This window comes from Hemiscyllium ocellatum, chromosome 8 (genome assembly GCF_020745735.1).
Source record: "Hemiscyllium ocellatum isolate sHemOce1 chromosome 8, sHemOce1.pat.X.cur, whole genome shotgun sequence".
Taxonomy (NCBI): Eukaryota; Metazoa; Chordata; class Chondrichthyes; order Orectolobiformes; family Hemiscylliidae; genus Hemiscyllium; species Hemiscyllium ocellatum.
In genome coordinates, this window is record NC_083408.1 from 92,158,369 (window position 1) to 92,175,601 (window position 17,233).

General features: G+C 40.1%; 1 protein-coding gene across 1 annotated transcript in view; it reads left to right on the top strand.

Annotated features, from left to right (window-relative positions):
- The window catches only part of ppp4r4 (protein phosphatase 4, regulatory subunit 4), a 181,120-nt gene that overhangs the window by 74,231 nt on the left and 89,656 nt on the right, over nucleotides 1-17,233 (top strand). The window contains exons 5-6 of the mRNA XM_060828556.1: nucleotides 2,283-2,356; nucleotides 16,374-16,480. Of these exons, the coding sequence (XP_060684539.1) occupies nucleotides 2,283-2,356; nucleotides 16,374-16,480 (181 nt within the window). The remainder of the gene's footprint in view (nucleotides 1-2,282; nucleotides 2,357-16,373; nucleotides 16,481-17,233) is intronic.

Genomic DNA, 17,233 nt, shown 5'->3' on the forward strand with positions numbered 1-17,233 from the left:
AAGAAAGTGTACGTAAGTTATAGGCGACTGAAGACAGACGAAGCTTTGGACAAATATCGTGAATATAGGACTAATTTGAAACGAGGAATTAAGAGGGATAAAAGGAGTCATGATACCTTTAGCAAACAGGGTTAAGGAAAATCCCAAAGCCTTTTATCGATAAGGAGCAAGGGGGTAACTAGAGAAAGGGTTGGCCCACCCAAGGGCGAAGGAGAGAAGTTATTGTAAGGAGCCAGAGAAAATCGATGAGATTCTTAATGAGTACTTTGCATCGGTATTCACCGAGGAGAGGGACATGACAGATGTTGAGGTGAGGGATAGATGTTTGATTACTCCAGGTCAAATCGGTATAAGGAGGAAGGAAGTGTTGAGTATTCTACAAAGCATTAAGCTGGATAGGTCTTCAGGCCCGGATGGGATCTATCCCAGGTTACTGAGGGAAGTGAGAGAGGGAAATGGTTGAGGGCTAAACAGATACATGTGCAGCATCCTTGAATGCGGGTGAGCTCCCGGAGGGCTGGAAAACTGCTACTGTTGTTCCCTTGTTCAAGAATGGTAGCACGGATAATTCAGTATTATAGACTGGTGAACCTGACATCCGTGGTAGGGAAGCTGCTGTAGAAGATACTGAGGGATAGGATCTATTCCCATTTGGAAGAAAATGAGCTTATCAGTGATAGGCAGCATGATTTTGTGCAGGGAAGGTCATGTCTTACCAACTTAATAGAATTCTTTAATGAAGTGACAAAGTTGATTGATGAGGAAAGGGCTGTAGATGTCATATACATGAACTTCAGTAAGGCGTTTGATAAGGTTCCCCATGGTAGGCTGATGGAGAAGATGCTCCAGGTGGTCCCGGGTGTGCTAGCTAGATGGATAGAGAACTGGCTGAGCAACAGGGGACAGAGAATAGTAGTGGAAGGGAGTTTCTTAAAATGGAGACCTGTGACTAGTGGTGTTCCACAGCGATCCGTGCTGGGACCACTGTTGTTTGTGATATACATAATGATTTGGAGGAAGATACAGGTGGTTTCATTAGCAAGTTTGCAGACGACAGTAAGATTGGTGGAGTTGTAGATAGTGAAGGGGACGGTCAGGGAATATAACAGAATGTAGATTGGAGAGTTGGGCAAAGAAATGGCAGATGGAGTTGAATCTGGGCAAATGTGAGATACTGCATTTTGAAAGATCCAATTCAAGAGTGAACTGCAGTAAATGGAAAAGTCCTGGGGAAAAATAACGTACAGAGAGATCTGGTTGTTCAGGTCCATTGTTTCCTGAAGGGTGGCAACGCAGGTCAATACAGTGGTCAAGAAGGCACACAACATCGGACGGGGTATCTTGTACAAGAGTTGGCAGGTCATGTTACAGTTGTATAAAACTTTGGTTCAGCCACATTTGGAATACTGTGTACAGTTCTGGTCGCCACATTACCAAAAGGAATCAGTTGCTTTGGAGAGGGTGCAGAGGAGGTTCACTAGGATGTTGCCTGGTATGAAGGGTGCAAGCTATGATGAGAGTTTGAGTATATTAGGATTATTTTCATCAGAAGGACAGAGGTTCAGTGGGGACCTAATTGAGGTCTATAAAATCATGAGCGGTATTGACAGGGTGGATAGCAACAAGCTTTTGAGCAGGAAACTCAATTATTACGGGTCACAAGTTCAAAGTGAGAGGGGAAAGGTTTAGGGGAGATATGTGTAGAAAGTTCTTTACATAGAGGATGATGGGTTCCCAGAACACATTGCCAGTGGAGTAGGTTGAGGTGGTCACAAAGGTGCCATTTAAGATGTATCTGGACAGTTATATGAATGGGCAGGGAACAAAGGGAGACAGATCCCTAGAAAATAGGCAACAGGTTTAGATTGAGGATCTGGATCAACACAGGCTTGGAATTACAGGCTGTGCCTGTGCTGAAACTTTCTTTGTTCTTTGAGCATTGTCAAAATACATGTTTGAAATGTTAAAAGACCATTTCTGCTTCATTCATACGCTCATTGGGACTACTTCCTGATGATAAAAGGGAGTGCTGCCTTTAATAGTCTTTCTTAGGTTGACAAACTGAACCAAGTAATGGAAACTCTACCAGATATGACTATTTTGTTTCCTTACTATAAGTATTCATTTTAAAAATGTGTAAAATTCAATACTTTTTATGCAACTGCCTATCACATAGCTCGTGCACTAATTTATAAGATTAGACAGTGGAGCTGATTTTGTAATATATTAAACTCTCAACATTCAATAATATCAAAGCTCATTATGTTTTCTTTTTTGGCCAGTGGTCAGTAATGCATGGTTGGAGACTCTCCTGACTGTAATTAATGCTTTACCAAAGGAAACCATCAGGCAAGAGGTAATATAAAAGTCAAAAGATCTTTCCATGCTATATGTATACAGTACTCCTTGCGTGTGCTTCTATCTTGATGAAAATATAGAGTTGAAGTTATTTGTTATGAAAAATTGTACTTACATGACAAAATTCCAAGTGACCAAAACAGGAACATAAGAATGGGAGTATGCCATTCGTCCCATCAAGCCTGCTGCACTATTCAATATGATCATGGCTGATCACATAGAACATAGAACAGTATAACACAGAAACAGGCCCTTTGGCCACATGTGACCGTGGACCCCATGTGACTTAATCTTCTGGACCAGTCTACCATGAGATGCCTTGTCCAATGCTTTAGTAAAGTCTATGTAAAGAACTTCCGCTGGCCAATTCTCATCAATCGTCTTTGTCACTTCCTCAAAAAACTCATGAAATTTAAGAGAAAGATCCCATCAGACCTTAGAGACGTATCTACCTTAATGTTTTTCAAGATACCCAACACCACCACCTCCTTAATGTCAACATACCTATTTCTATTTTTACCATTATCCATGTCTTCCTTGGTGAATATTAATGTAAAGTCCTCATTAAGGACTTAAACCACTTTCTCTCTCTCCATCCATAAATTCCCTTATTTGTCCTTGAGTGGACCTACTCCTTCCCTAGCTACCCTCATGTTCCTAATATACACAAAATTTTTGAAATTCTCCTTAATCCTGCATGTTAAGGACATTTTATAGCATTTTTTACCTCTCCTAATTCCTTGATTATATTCTATCCTGTTTCCTTTATTTTCCTCAAAGGCCTTGTCTTATTGCAGTTTCCTAAACTCTACATATGCTTCCTTTTCCTTTTTGACTAAATCTTCATATCTCTTGTCATCTAGCATTCCTGAATCTTGCGATCCTATCTTTCATCCTCACAGGAACTCACTGGTCCTAAACTCTAATCAACTGGACTTTAAAAGACTCCCTCAGGTCAGATGTGGATTTACCTTCAACAGCCACCCCAATCTAATTTCTCCAGTTCCTGTTTGATAATGTTGTAATTAGGTTTCCCCCGGTTTAGCGCTTCCACCCGAGGACCAATCTTATCCATATCTATCTTAAAACTTACGGAATTATGACTACTATTCTCTAAATGCTCCTCCACTGAAACATCAATCACCTGGCCAGGCTCATTCCCAAATATGGGCCCTTCTCCATATCTATATATTGTTTCAAAAGGCCCTCCTGGATGCACCTAACAAATTCTGTCCCATCTAAGCCCTTGGCACTAAGGGAGTAACCATCAATGATGTGGAAGTTAAGATCACTCCTAATACAATCCTACTGTATTTACACTTTTCCATGGTCTGCCTATATATCTGTTCCTCTATCTCTGGTTGGTTATTGGGAAATATTTACAACCTAATCTTTGTGATTGCATCTTCCATTCTTAATGTCTTGTATTTGCCACATCCTGTAACTGTGCATCACTGGTAATTAGAAATCTATCAATCTCTATTTTAAACTTACTCATGCTGAGCTTTCACAGTCCTCTATGGTAGAGAATTCCAAAGATACACAATCCTCTGAGTAAAATAATTTCACCTCCTCTCAAACTGGAGGTGACATCCACCTTGTTTTTCAATTGTGTCTCCTAATTTTAGACTTCTGAACCAGGGGAAACATATTTTCTGCATCTATCCTATCCAACCCTTAATTTGTAGATTTCAATGAGATCACCTCTCATTCTTCAAAACTCTAAACAATACAGGCCTGGTTTACGTTATCTCTTTTCCTAGGTCAGTCCCGCAATCTTGGGATCAAGTCTGATGAACCTTCATTGCATTCTCTCTGTGGGATTCTTCAACTTTCAGACCCATTAATTTCTCAAATATAATCTTCTTACAAACAGTAATTTCCTTCAACTTCTCATTCCAGGTGTCTCTTCATTGTACCTTCCTCAATGAAAGCAGACTCAAAGTAATGGTTGAGCTTTTCTGCTACTTCTGTGTTCCCTTCTGTACATTTTGCATATTCTGCCTTTAAAGGTCCCTCATTTATTTTAGCCAAATATTTCCTTTCTCTCTGTTGTAAGTTGAGCAGGACATTGACAAGATGCAGAAGTGGACTGATAACTGGTAGATGGAGTTCAACTTGGAAAATTGTGAAGTGACTCACTTTGGAAGGTCAAATTTGAATACAGAACACAGGGTTAAAGGCAGGATTCTTGGCAGTGTGGAGGAACAGAGAATCTTGGGGCCCATGTTCATAGGTCCCTCAAAGTTGCCATCCAAGTTGATAGGATTGTTAAGGACGCATATGATGTGTTGGCTTTCATTAACAGGGAAATTGACTTTAAGAGCCGTGAGGTTATGCTGTATCTTTATTGAGCCCTGTTAACAACACACTTGGAATATTGTGTTCCGTTCTGGTCACCTCACCTATAGGAAGGATGTAGAAGCTTTAGAGAGGGTGTAGAGGAGATTTATCAGGCTGCTGCCTGGATTGGCAGGCAGGTCTTATGAAGAAAGGTTGAGGGAGCTAGGGCTTTCCTCCTTGGACTGAAGAATAATGAGAGGTGACTTGATAGGAGTGTACAAGATAATGAGAAGCATAGATAGAGTGAATAGTCAAGAGACTTTTTCCCAGAGCAGGGCTATCATAAGGGGACATAATTTTAAGCTGATTGGAGGAAGATTTAGGGGAGATGTCAGAGGTGGGTTCTTTACACAGAGAGTGGTGGGTGTGTGGTATGCACTGCCAGCAGTGGTAGTAGAGTCAGATACATTAGGGACATTTAAGTGACTCTTGGATAGGCACATGAATGATAGTAAAATGACGAGTATGTAGGTTAGTTTGACCTTAGAGTAGGATAGAAGGCTGGCACAACATCGACTGTACGGTGCTGTACTGTTCTATATTGCAAAACCTTTTATGGTCGAGATAAAAGAGTGTAAACAGGAAGGGCCAAAAAATTATAAATGGGACAACAAATGTAAGGGACCTTTTTTTAAAAGAAATATCATGTATGGACCCATTGTTCAAAGGAGCTTGCAGGGTCTTAGAGCAGTCAGCAATCTGTGCCTCAGTACCACTGAGGTACTGCCCCAGTTACTTCTTGCAGCACAAGTTTGCTGTCCACCCTCTGGATCAGAGCATTTTTGTTTCTATCATTACCAGTCCACAAGTCTCCCTGTTTTGGTGGCCAGTGAATGAGCCTGGACATGTGCCGTCCTTGCTGAGGCAGTACAATCTGAAGTCAGGTGCTTAGCAAAAGAGTTCTATACTGTAAGGGCATCTGCAACTCCCCCACAATTGAAAGTTACAAGTCTTCCACCAATTGTCCTGCAGCTATAGTGATAACACTGCAAAGGAACACAAAGGCAACCACACAACAGATCTAACAGAATGCAGAAGGATGAATAATTGTTTTGGGCAAATATTACAAGCTTTGGATGAACTTGGTCTGCAATAGTTTTGACGGTGTTTTTAAATTCAGGGTTGAGGTCAGAAAGATGCTGTGATTATCCTGTACAGAGGAGTAGTAAGGTGGGAAAGTGCTGAATAACAGAGGTATGAAGATTTCTTTGGGGAAGCTGAAGCCCAAACAAAGGCTCATAGACAACTCTTTTGGAGAACAATTACATGCTAAGTTCCACTCTCCTGCTGTCACCCCTCTTTTATCTGTCCTCTCCCTCCATTTCTGACTCAACTCCCAACAATCATCCGTAGCGATGGATGGCAAACTGTCAAAGATTTAACTGTTTTGCTGATATTGCCTACTCCAGCCTGGAAAGGTATGCTGGCATAGAAACTGTCACAGACAATGCCATCCATACTCTGCTGTGAGGCAATAGAACATGGGACAGTTCTCTAACCACCTCTTTTGTGAAGTGCAACCTCGAAATGCACAGCACCTGATCAATGCGCTCAGGGGCTAGGTTCAATCCGAAGACTCCGAATGGGACAACTTCCTGCCAATGTTGCTTCTCTTGCCACTTCTCAAAGGCAAGAACAATTTGGCTTCTCTACTGCCTCTAGTGCATTGCACTGTGATATTGCATGGTTTGAAAGGATGAAGTATGAAACAGTAATTAAGACTCCAGACTTCGAAGAGGCTCACTTCATTAGGATGAGGTGCAGACTGACCAAGGTAAATTTGTCAATTTGTAAGGCCATAAGTGAAAAGCAGTCAGTGGCCATTGTTCACACAAACATTAATTGATCTGAATCTAGTATATGAAGTGGCATTAGACAACAGGTATAAGTTAACATGTTTAATAAAATAACTGATGGATCTTCCATAACAAGCACATTAATTTACAATGAAGTTTCCATGGGTCTTAGTTCGCTGGGCATTGTTTTGTTGACAGGTTTAAAGCTATTTGCTCTCTTTGGCAGCCTCTCTTTTGGCAGCTCCTGTAGAGCTGCTCATTTCTGTTTTTCCTTTCAACTTTGTAGCTCGCCTCCAACTTTGTAGCTCGCCTCCTTATCCTTCCTTTTCCAACTCTGCTCTTAGCCACTCAAATCTTAATGCATTGATCAGTTGCTTGTTTCCATAGTGCATCTCACACCTCCAGTCGACCAACACCAACCATGTCCAGCAGACTGTCTATTCCCCCTTCACCTCTCTCTAGGATCGCCAACTTACTTATCACTTCCAGTACTTGCCTTCTCATTGCTTCTCCAGTTGCAAGCTGATTCACTTCCACGTTTGCTGTTTATAGGATCACAAAAGAGCTGATTAGCAGTACATGTCAGATACAAGTCTGTGATTGAAGGTGCATCTTCTTTCAAATGTTTTGCAGTCCCACCTGCAAGAACAGCTTTTATTCTTTCTGGTTGCCTCTATAATTCATTTTGCCCTGGCAATTTGGAGCTTTAGGGGCTGAATTTATCTGCCTCCCTATGTATTTCAAGTGTTGAAAGAAGCAATAATAAAATAACTGACAAAAGACAGGCAAAAGCACATATATAATGTAGGTGCTGGCAATGGGAGAGACACATAGGATAGCAAAGGGTAACAACAGAGTTATGAAAATGAACATGCATAGGACATCACAAACAGGACAAAAATATCCACAATTATATTAGAAAAGTATGTGGTTATTATATTGATTTTTTTTTGAAAAAAGGAATTGATGGACCAAATAATTACTTTCCCTGGATATTTACAATAAAGAAGGGATTAGCATGCCAGGTGCTGCAATCAAATAATTTTGAGAGACTTATCAAAAATAATATAAGCAAAATAATGGTGCTAAAGAGTGACAAATCCCTAAATGCAGATGCTTTTAATATCACAGTATTAAAGAAAGCAGGCAAAAACGTTGCAGATACCCGAACTGCAATCTTCAAGTGTTTAATTCAGGAACTGTCTGTTTAGTTTGCGAAGTTGTGCATGTAACTCCACTGAGGAAGGGTGAGCAAGAGAAGCCAAGAAGTTGTAGAAGTGTTAAAAAGACATCTGTTGTCAGAAGCCTACTCCAGTCAATTTTGAATGACAGGATAATTGAACACCATGGGTGGAATTTTCCTAGTTTTAGTTTGTATTTTGTCAAGTGAGTGAGTGCCCATTCTACTGTGGCTTGCAACTATCTTTCTCATGCAATCTTCCACTCTTCCCAGTATTTATATATCTGGTCTCTTCAGCACCATTTGAATGGAACCATGCAGAAGAAGAAACATAAGTACTTCTCACGACTGGACCATGTGACATTCAGGCCTCTCTGCCCATATTTAAAGCCCAGCAACACACCACTGCAAACCAGAACTTCACACTATAGTGCGTGATGTTTATCAATGAGGATATGGCCCAGAAAAGAAAACTTGCACTGCTTTGTGAACAAGGACCGAGAGACAGACAAGTTCGTGGAGGAGAGGGCAATCCTTTACTGTGCTGTACGTAGCAGAAGGCTATGCCACCAGACACAGTCAGCGTGGCTCAGTTAGTATCAGGATAAAACACACACCCAAAAATGCAGGAAAATTGATTGAGGGGTTTATGATCACAGTCACCCAATAAAGGCAGTTGATTTTTCAGTGCAATTTTCTGATAGTTTATTGAGAAGCAATAGATGTCGTACATAAATTAATTAGCCAAAGAAAGGAAGTATACAATCTGTGACAATTGAGAATGCTTTACTGATTCGAAGACCATTCTGTTAAAATGGATAAGAGGAAGTGGTGTAGCTTATCTCCCTGGATCATCTTGTCCCTCCCTCCCCTCATCCTTATTATATTTCTTATTTTGAGGGATGGCCATTACTATGTCAATCATTTGTCTAACTGCTTTTGGCCAATGGCTATGGGACAGCTACTCAGATGTTAGATTACCATTGTCTTTTTCACTGTTCAGATCTGAAGGGTAGATATCGTTCCTTCTGGGATCAAAGCATTCTTATTTCCTGTACATTACATTAATAATAGGGGAGAGTGATGACTGGTAAATCTTTCATGTGAGTCAGAACTTTGATAATTTTGAAGACTTTGATTAATACTTTGGTGAACAGGCTAGCGAATGGACACTGCATTGCAAGTTATAGATTTAGACTCTACAGCACAGAAACAGATCCTTTAGTCCAACTTGTCCATGCCAACTGGACATTCCAATCTGACCCAATCCCATTTGCCAGCATTTGGCCAATATACCTCGAAACCCTTCCTATTCATATACCCATCCAGGTGCCTTTTAAATGTTGTAATTGTATCAACCTCCACCACTTCATCTGGCAGCTCATTCCATACATGCACCATCCTTTGTGTGAAAACGGTGTCCCTTAGATTCCTTTCAAATCTTTCCCCTCTCACCTTAGACCTGTGCCCTCTAGTTTTGGACTCGCCCACTCCAGGGAAAATACCTTGTCTATTTACCCCATCCCTGCCCCTCATGATTTTATAAACATCTCTAAGGTCATCCCTCAGCCTCTGCCCTCCAGGGAAAATAGCCCCAGCCTATTCAGTCTCTCCCTGTAGCTCAAACTCTCCAACCCTGGCAACATTCTTGTAAATCTTTTCTGAATCCTTGAACCAGAATTGCGTGCAGTGTTCCAATAGTCGCCTGACCAGTGACTTGTACTCAGGAGTGACTGTGTCTCAATCCCCAGTCTGTCTGAAACAACATAGATCCCTGGGCTCTTAGACAACTGTTTGGTCTCTCTACTGTACCTAGTGCCCTGGACTGAAATCAGGAGAATGTCTTGACTGATCATGGTTGTATCCCTTGACTTGACTAGAGTCTTCCTTGGCCCCTTTGAAGACTTTACAACTTTACCTTTCAGACATGGCCGTTTTCCTGAAGTGCATGTATTATATTTGATGTGCAAGCTGTTTGCTCATGCTGCATGTGAGATATTGCCCCCTCCACCCCTTGAATATTTTGTTCTTGTTCAGTTCATGCCACTGTGGAAAGCTGCCTGCTTCTCATTCAGTGAAGCATACAGAGATTCGTCATCTCTAAGCGCAAAATGAGTGACTATTAAGAAAATCAACTAAGACCCATAAGATGAAGCCTGTGTTGCTGCATGAGATGATGTATGTGTCCTTGTATGCAAGATGACCTGGTTCAAGTGCATATTCTTGGAGTCCCTGAGCTCCAAAGTAAAGTGTTGTAGGTCTGAAGTGTCTGCATTGGTTGGAGAACAGGCATGATGGTGTGGTGATGCTGGTGGCTTGCTGCTGCTGACTTGTATGGCCAAAGGTCAAGAAGGATGATGGCAGAGCCTTTACACTGAAGCCAAAGTGGATGATGGCCAGGTGAATATTTAGCAAGCTGCAGCCACCAGGTACCAGCTCTGACTTACATGTGGAAAATTTGTGCTATCTAGGATATCAGATTAGACTACAAGACCATAAAAAATATGAAGCTACAAATCACACAACATCAGGTTATAGTCCAACAGGTTTAATTGGAAGCACTAGCTTTCGGAGTGCCGCTCCTTCATCAGGTAAAGGAGCGTCGCTCCGAAAGCTAGTGCTTCCAATTAAACCTGTTGGACTATAACCTGGTGTTGTGTGATTTGTAACTTTGTACACCCCAGTCCAACACCGGCACCTCCAAATCATAAGAAATATGAGTAGGAGTAGGTTATTTGGCCTATTCTGCCTGCTCTGCCAGTCAATAGGATCATAGCTGATCTGACATTCCTCATGGAGAAAGTGAGGTCCTCAGATGCTGGAGATCAGAGCTGAAAATGTGTTGCTGAAAAAGCGCAGCAGGTCAGGCAGCATCCAAGGAACAGGAAATTTGACGTTTCGGGCATAAGCCCTCCATTCCTGATGAAGGGCTTATGCCCGAAACGTCGAATTTCCTGTTCCTTGGATGCTGCCTGACCTGCTGCGTTTTTCCAGCAACACATTTTCAGCTCTGACGTTCCTCATGTCCACTTTCCACGTAATCCTTGATTCCCCTACTGATCAAGAATCTATCTATCTCAGCCATAAATATACACAAGTACTCCATCCCTATAGCTATCTGAGGTACGGAGTTCAAAAAACTCTCAACCCTCAGAGAGAAAAAAATTCCTCCTTCCATCAGTGAAATTCCACTCTTTGCAAGCTTTCACCTAACAAGGAGAGTCACTGTGGATTTCCAGAAGGTTTTTGTAAGGAATCACATGTTAGGCTACTTAATAAGACAAAAGCCCCTGGTGTTGAGGGTAGTAATTAGCATGAATGACTTATTGGCTGGCCAATAGAAAACATAATTGGGATAAGGGGTGACTTTGTCTGGTAACCTGTAACTGGTGGAGTAAAAAATGAGATCTGCAGATGCTGGAGATCACAGCTGCAAATGTGTTGCTGGTCAAAGCACAGCAGGTTAGGCAGCATCTCAGGAATAGAGAATTCGACGTTTCGAGCATAAGCCCTTCATCAGGAATAAGACCAGGATTATTTAGAATATATGTTAATGATTTGATGACGAAAGTGCATGTACTAAAGCTAAGTTTGTAGATGATGTAAAAATAGGTGGGAAAGCAAAAGGATAATACAGTCTGCGGAGTGACATAGGTTAAGTGAGTGGGCAGAAACTTGGCCGACAGATTATTTTGTGGGAAAATGTGAATAGAGAAGCTGAATATTATTTAATTGCAGAAAGCTGTAGCACAGAGAAATTTATGAGTCCTCATGCATAATTCATTAAAAGGTAACATCACTTTCAGGTGGTAATAGGGAAGGCAAATGGACCGTTGCCTTTTCTTCAAAGGGATTTTAATATATAAATAGAGAAAGCTATATAAAGCACTAGCTAGATGACACCTGGAATAATCTGAACAGTTTTGATTTCTAAGGAAAGGTATACTGTATGCAATCCACAGAAAATTCAGCAGGTGGACCTCAAGTATGGAGGGATCCTGTTATGAAGAGAGTTTGGCTAGTTTGGGCCTATACTCAATGTTGGCTCAGTGGTTAGTAATGCTGCCTCACAGCTCCAGCGGCCCAGGTTCAATTCCAGCCTTGGATGATTGTGCAAACTTTACACAGATGTTCTCCCCATGACTTTGTGGATTTCTACTGATGCTCCAGTTTCTTTCCACAGTCCAAACATGTGTAGATTAGATGGATTGGCCATGGTAAATTGCCCCTAGTGTCCAAGGATGTGCAGACTAAATAGAGTAACCATGCTAAATGCGGTGTTACAGGAATCAGGTTGGGAGGCTGGAACTCAGTGGGATGCTCTTTGGAGGGTTGGTGTGGATTCGAACGGCTGAATAGCCCTTTTGCCACACCGCAGGGATTCTGAGAGTATAAAAGAATGAGAGGTGACCTTATAAAAATGTCTAAGATTCTTAGGATTCTTAACAGGGTAGCTGCAGAGAGGCTGGTGGAGAGTCTTGGGCTAGAGGACATAATCTCAGAATACGGGGCTGCTCGCTTAAGACTGAGGAAGAACTTCTTCTCTGTGTGAGGTTCATCTATGGACTTCTTTGCCCCAGAGGGCTGTCAAGGCTAGGTCGTTCAGTATATTTGAAGCTGAGGCTGAATTTTAATTATAAGTGTATTGGGGCTATGGGGGAAAAAGCAGGAAAAGGAACTCTTTGAATGACAGATCAAATGCAATGGGCTGAATGGCCTACTTCTGCTTACTTATAAAGCGTAGACCATGCCGAGTGAATCAGATTGAATTCTTTGAAGAGGTGTCTAAAATATTGGACTTACGGAAAGTATTTGGTGAAGTTGTTCACAAAAGACCTGTTAGCTAAAGTTGAAGCTTGTGAATTCAAAGCAAGTTATTGACCTGGCTAGAAACCTAGCTAGAATCCTGCTAGGTGACAAGATGCAGAGATCCAGAATAGTGGAAAAACATTTGTGTTACAGGATATCCTGAATGATGTCCTGCAATGAATTGTTAGTCCTCAAGTATTCATCATTTTAACAGGCAACTGAGCTGATGGGATAGAAATCCATATGTCCAAATTTTGTTGATGTAACCTATCTTTGCAGCAATGTAAATAGAGTTGATAGAAGTATAACATCACAAAGATATATTGATCAGTTAATTGAATGTTACCCACTTTGGATCTAAAAAGGATAGCACAGGATACTTTGTAATGTAATCTAGAAACTGTGATTATCAGAAGTGACCGAGGGTCCCTGTAGATGCATCATTAAAATATCATGAGTGGAATTCAGAAAGTAATCAAGAAACAATTGGAATACCAGAAACTGAGAGACTGAAAAGCCTGCTTGCACACAGCATACCTTGTGGTGAGTAGGACCTCTGCACGTCAGTGCCAGGAAATCCTACTCTTTGGTTGACAGCTGCAGCAGTCCCAGCAATACCAAGAGTTTGGTAGTGGGCACCGTTGAAACTGCAGTGATTCCTATGAAGAAGATCCAGTGGATCTCAGAGTGAGCTAGGTTTGGTGTATTGGGCATGGAGTGTTTGGTCATCCTGGAGAGTATGGGGTTGGTCAGAAGACACACAGGAAGAGGATGGTACTATCTTCAGATTTTTAAGTTAAGGGGATTTGTTGGACCAGGCTGCCGAAACCTACCTAACTGCTTATGCCAACCATGTTATGGCATGGGCAATGTATTATTCACATCAATAGACTTGTTAGCAAGCCTTGTTGGTCTTTCATTATTAATTTAAATATGTCAGACAGCTTCTGATGTTGGCCCTTGCTGAATTAGCATATCATGGTGTCCGCTCCAGGATGGGTGTGAAGATTAGCCATGTAATCTGTTTTATATGTCTCTACTGAAAACATTCCGAGCAGGGGCTCATAAAGTCATCTCAACGTTCCAAGCCGATAATCTTGTATCAGAACTGGGGATGGTTAGAAACATAGTAGACTCTAATTTAGAAAGTCATTTAAGTGAAGTTTTCACACATTAACTGAAACATAAGGTTATTTGAGAGAGACTATTCCACCCGATGACGGTTTCCAGATCCAGAGGCTATAGTCTAGAAATTAGAACCAGACCTTGCAAAAGTATTAGAGGATATGGAACAAAGCTGGGTGTGTGGAGTTAGGCCACAGATCAGCCATGATCTCCTGAAATTACAGAACAGGTTGGAGGGGTCAAACAACCTCCTCCTGTTCTTATTGCAATGGGCACTGCAACGAAAGACCCACCATGATTGGAAGCAAATAATATATTGAGGGTACTCAGTTATAAATTCATTCAAAAGTTTTGTATCATTCCCTTTTGACTTAAAGAACTTTAATTATTTCTTTCTAACAACTTTGTGCTTCCAATAACTCTGCAGGAGGAAGTCAGAAGCACCTTCCTTGAAAATTGAATTGTGATTAATTTCAATAGTGCTGGTTTGGATGGAGAATAAGCTTTGTGCACACAATCAATGTTCACTGTTTTTATGAAAGGACAATAACAGGAGTGGCACAATCCAAAATGGCAAGAAGGTTGCTGTGTATGTATTAGGTGCTGAGTAAGGTGCTCAAGATTCCCTCTTGGCCTATTTCAGTGCACATATAGGGGGTGAGGGGGTGTCACTGTTGACCCCTCCATAGCAGGCAGCCTGATGCAGCTGATACAGCTATGCCACTTCTTTCCTGTCCTGATTATTGCAGTATGGAAAACAGTGACAAATGCCAGGATGTTTTTATTGAGTGCGTACTTGAGTACTGTATACAGGTTTAGTCCATGAAATAGTTTCACAGAGGCCAATATCCTGTCACCAAGTCACCCTTTATTTGCACGTGGAAAGTCCTTGACACTGATCCAACCCCTTCAGAGCCAGCTCTGAGTATCAGAGTATCTGACACTCTTCTTATCTGGATACAAGGGAAATTGAAAGAAATGGGAATAGGGGGAAGAAGGTGTTGCTAAGGTAGAATATAAGTCATGATCTTATTGAATGCCAGAGCAGACCCTGGGTACCATGGCCATTTCTTATTATTTATGTTTGTATGTTATGAGTATTCAGTTAATATTATATGCAGTAGTCTATATTTTAGAATTTTTCCATTGTACAAAATTATACAATTATGAATGCCTAGAAATGGGAGGAGATTTTATTGCTAGTAGTTATTTCAATAGAGTAAATTGAGTTTTTTTTAAAGCATAGATACCTATAGTTGGAGTCTTAATTTGTTTAAAAAAGCAAAACTCAAATCTTAATTTGTTTGCGTGCTCCACCTTTGTTGTCAATTCTGGATCTCATTCATTTTTGTTTAAATTGTTCACTAGGCGATGACCTGCTCTGATTTCATAAACAAAAGAGAATGGCTGATGGAAATACAGTCAATAAACATTGTTAGCTGTTGAGGGAATGGGAGCAAAATATCTATTTGAACACTAAAATTAGTGCTAAAACAGCCAGAGAATTAAATGGCTGACTGTTGGGATTAACTTTATTGGAATCAACTTCGATAACTAAAAATTCTGATGTAACAACAATCTGGTAAATATTTTTCCCTGACCACAAATAATTAAGTTTTAAAAATGCAAGGTTTCAACAGATGAGTAAATAAAATGTTAAGCAATAAGAAAATGTTGAATATTTTTAGTTCCACAAATGACAAAATACTGATGTATGGTGATTTTGATGGAATGAGGGAAATGGTTAACACATTAATTAGTCCAGCATGCTAATCAATCTTTTATTGAAGCATCCGTTGATCAAAAGGTTAATGAAGAATCATTCATTAGCATTCCATTTGCATGAAGTAACAAATACTGATAAGAATTATAATTCCTTATCTCTCAGGCAAACAATAGTGACAATTTTGTAATTTCTTTCTCAGATTAATTTTTAAGGAAATATTGTGCTTTTGTTTAATCAACAGTCAGCATAGATCAATGAACAATGTGCTGATTTTAAAATTCTAATCCTTGTTTTCAAATACCTCCATGTCCTTGTTCCTTGCTATATCTGTTACCTACTCCAATTCCACAACCCTTGAAGATATTCACACTCCCGTCTGGTCTGTTGGGCCTGCTGGATTTTAATAGCTCCACCATTGGAAGTCATGACTTTTGCTGCATGGGCCCTTAAATCTAAGCCTCTTCTCTTTCATCTTTTCTAACCTTTTTTAAAAATATACCTTGTTGACCAAGCTTTCAGCAAAATGTCTTGGATCCCTATGTGAGACTTCGTGGTATATGTTGCTTTCTCTGTGTAAAAGCTTTTGAACATTTTTTTATTACAGTAAATACTCTATATAGATAGAAGTTAGTAATGATAAACAATTGAATTTTTTGTGTTTTTTTTTCCCTTTTATACTGATTAGCACATTTTGTTAATGTTCCTTGGTATCTTTGAATAGTCTTAAGGAATATGATAATTATAAAAGAGCAATTTTATGCTTGCTGAAAGCTTAAGTAAGAATCATCTCCAGCTTGAATTAATGCAGTTTATTTCTCAATGAGGCATATGGTGAGCCAAAATGTAAGTTCTGCAATGGACCTGTAATTCCATAAAGTATTTTATAGTCATAAAATTTCAAAAGTCATTACTGTGCATTAACTATTCAGTACAGTGTCATGTAAAAATACTGAATTGGAAACTGTATTAAATTGATTTACAGTGACTTAATTGGGAATTAATGCATTCCAGAGTAACTTATTTTGCTTTTATTTAGATTTTGTCCCCACTGGTTTCAAAGGCTCAACTATCACAGACAATCCAGTCACGTTTAGCTAGCTGCAAGATTCTGGGAAAAGTTGCCAGAAAATTTGAATCTCATATGTAAGTCGAACAAGGTATTTTTGTTAGTGCTTCTCTGGTAAGCACAAAATTCTGATGTATACAACAGAATTTTCTATAGTCTGCTATCATGCATCTTGTATGAATACTCCGATGTGCAAGAGTGGCTGAATATTTTTTGCATTTTAACAATCAAAAAAGGTAGTTAGTATCGGATACAATTTGGGTCAATAATGCATTCTTGCACAGGTTGTTTATTGCATAGAAAACATCATGACCTGATGTTTATTGCATTGAAATTAGAAACCAGTACAGTTCAGTTTGGCTTGTATTCCCATTTTATAACTTTGAATGGAATAAAACATAAATATTATAGAAAAGAGAAACATGTTACAGCAGCTTAATATCACCATTTATGCCATAGGAGAAAAGGATGCTCAGTGGTTAGCAAGTCAACTGTGGTTGGCTGAGGTTTTGCTGTGAGAAAACAGCAAGGGCCTATAAGCAGCCCAAGCTCCCTGCTAATACAAAGAAGGTATAAGGCTTGAACATATCCCTTTTGTTTGCAGAGAATGGGTCCCTGACTGTGACTGTAAATGAGCTACATTACAAACATGACTAATTAATCTAAATTATTTTTACAGCTTAATTGAAAAGATTTAACAAAGTCATGTATGAATTTCAGTGTCACCATGATTGATTGAATCAACAGCCAGTGTTTCCATTTGTTCTTAATAAGCAGAGTATAAAATATACCTGACCAGCCTATGCTTGATAATGTTTGATAGATGTAAT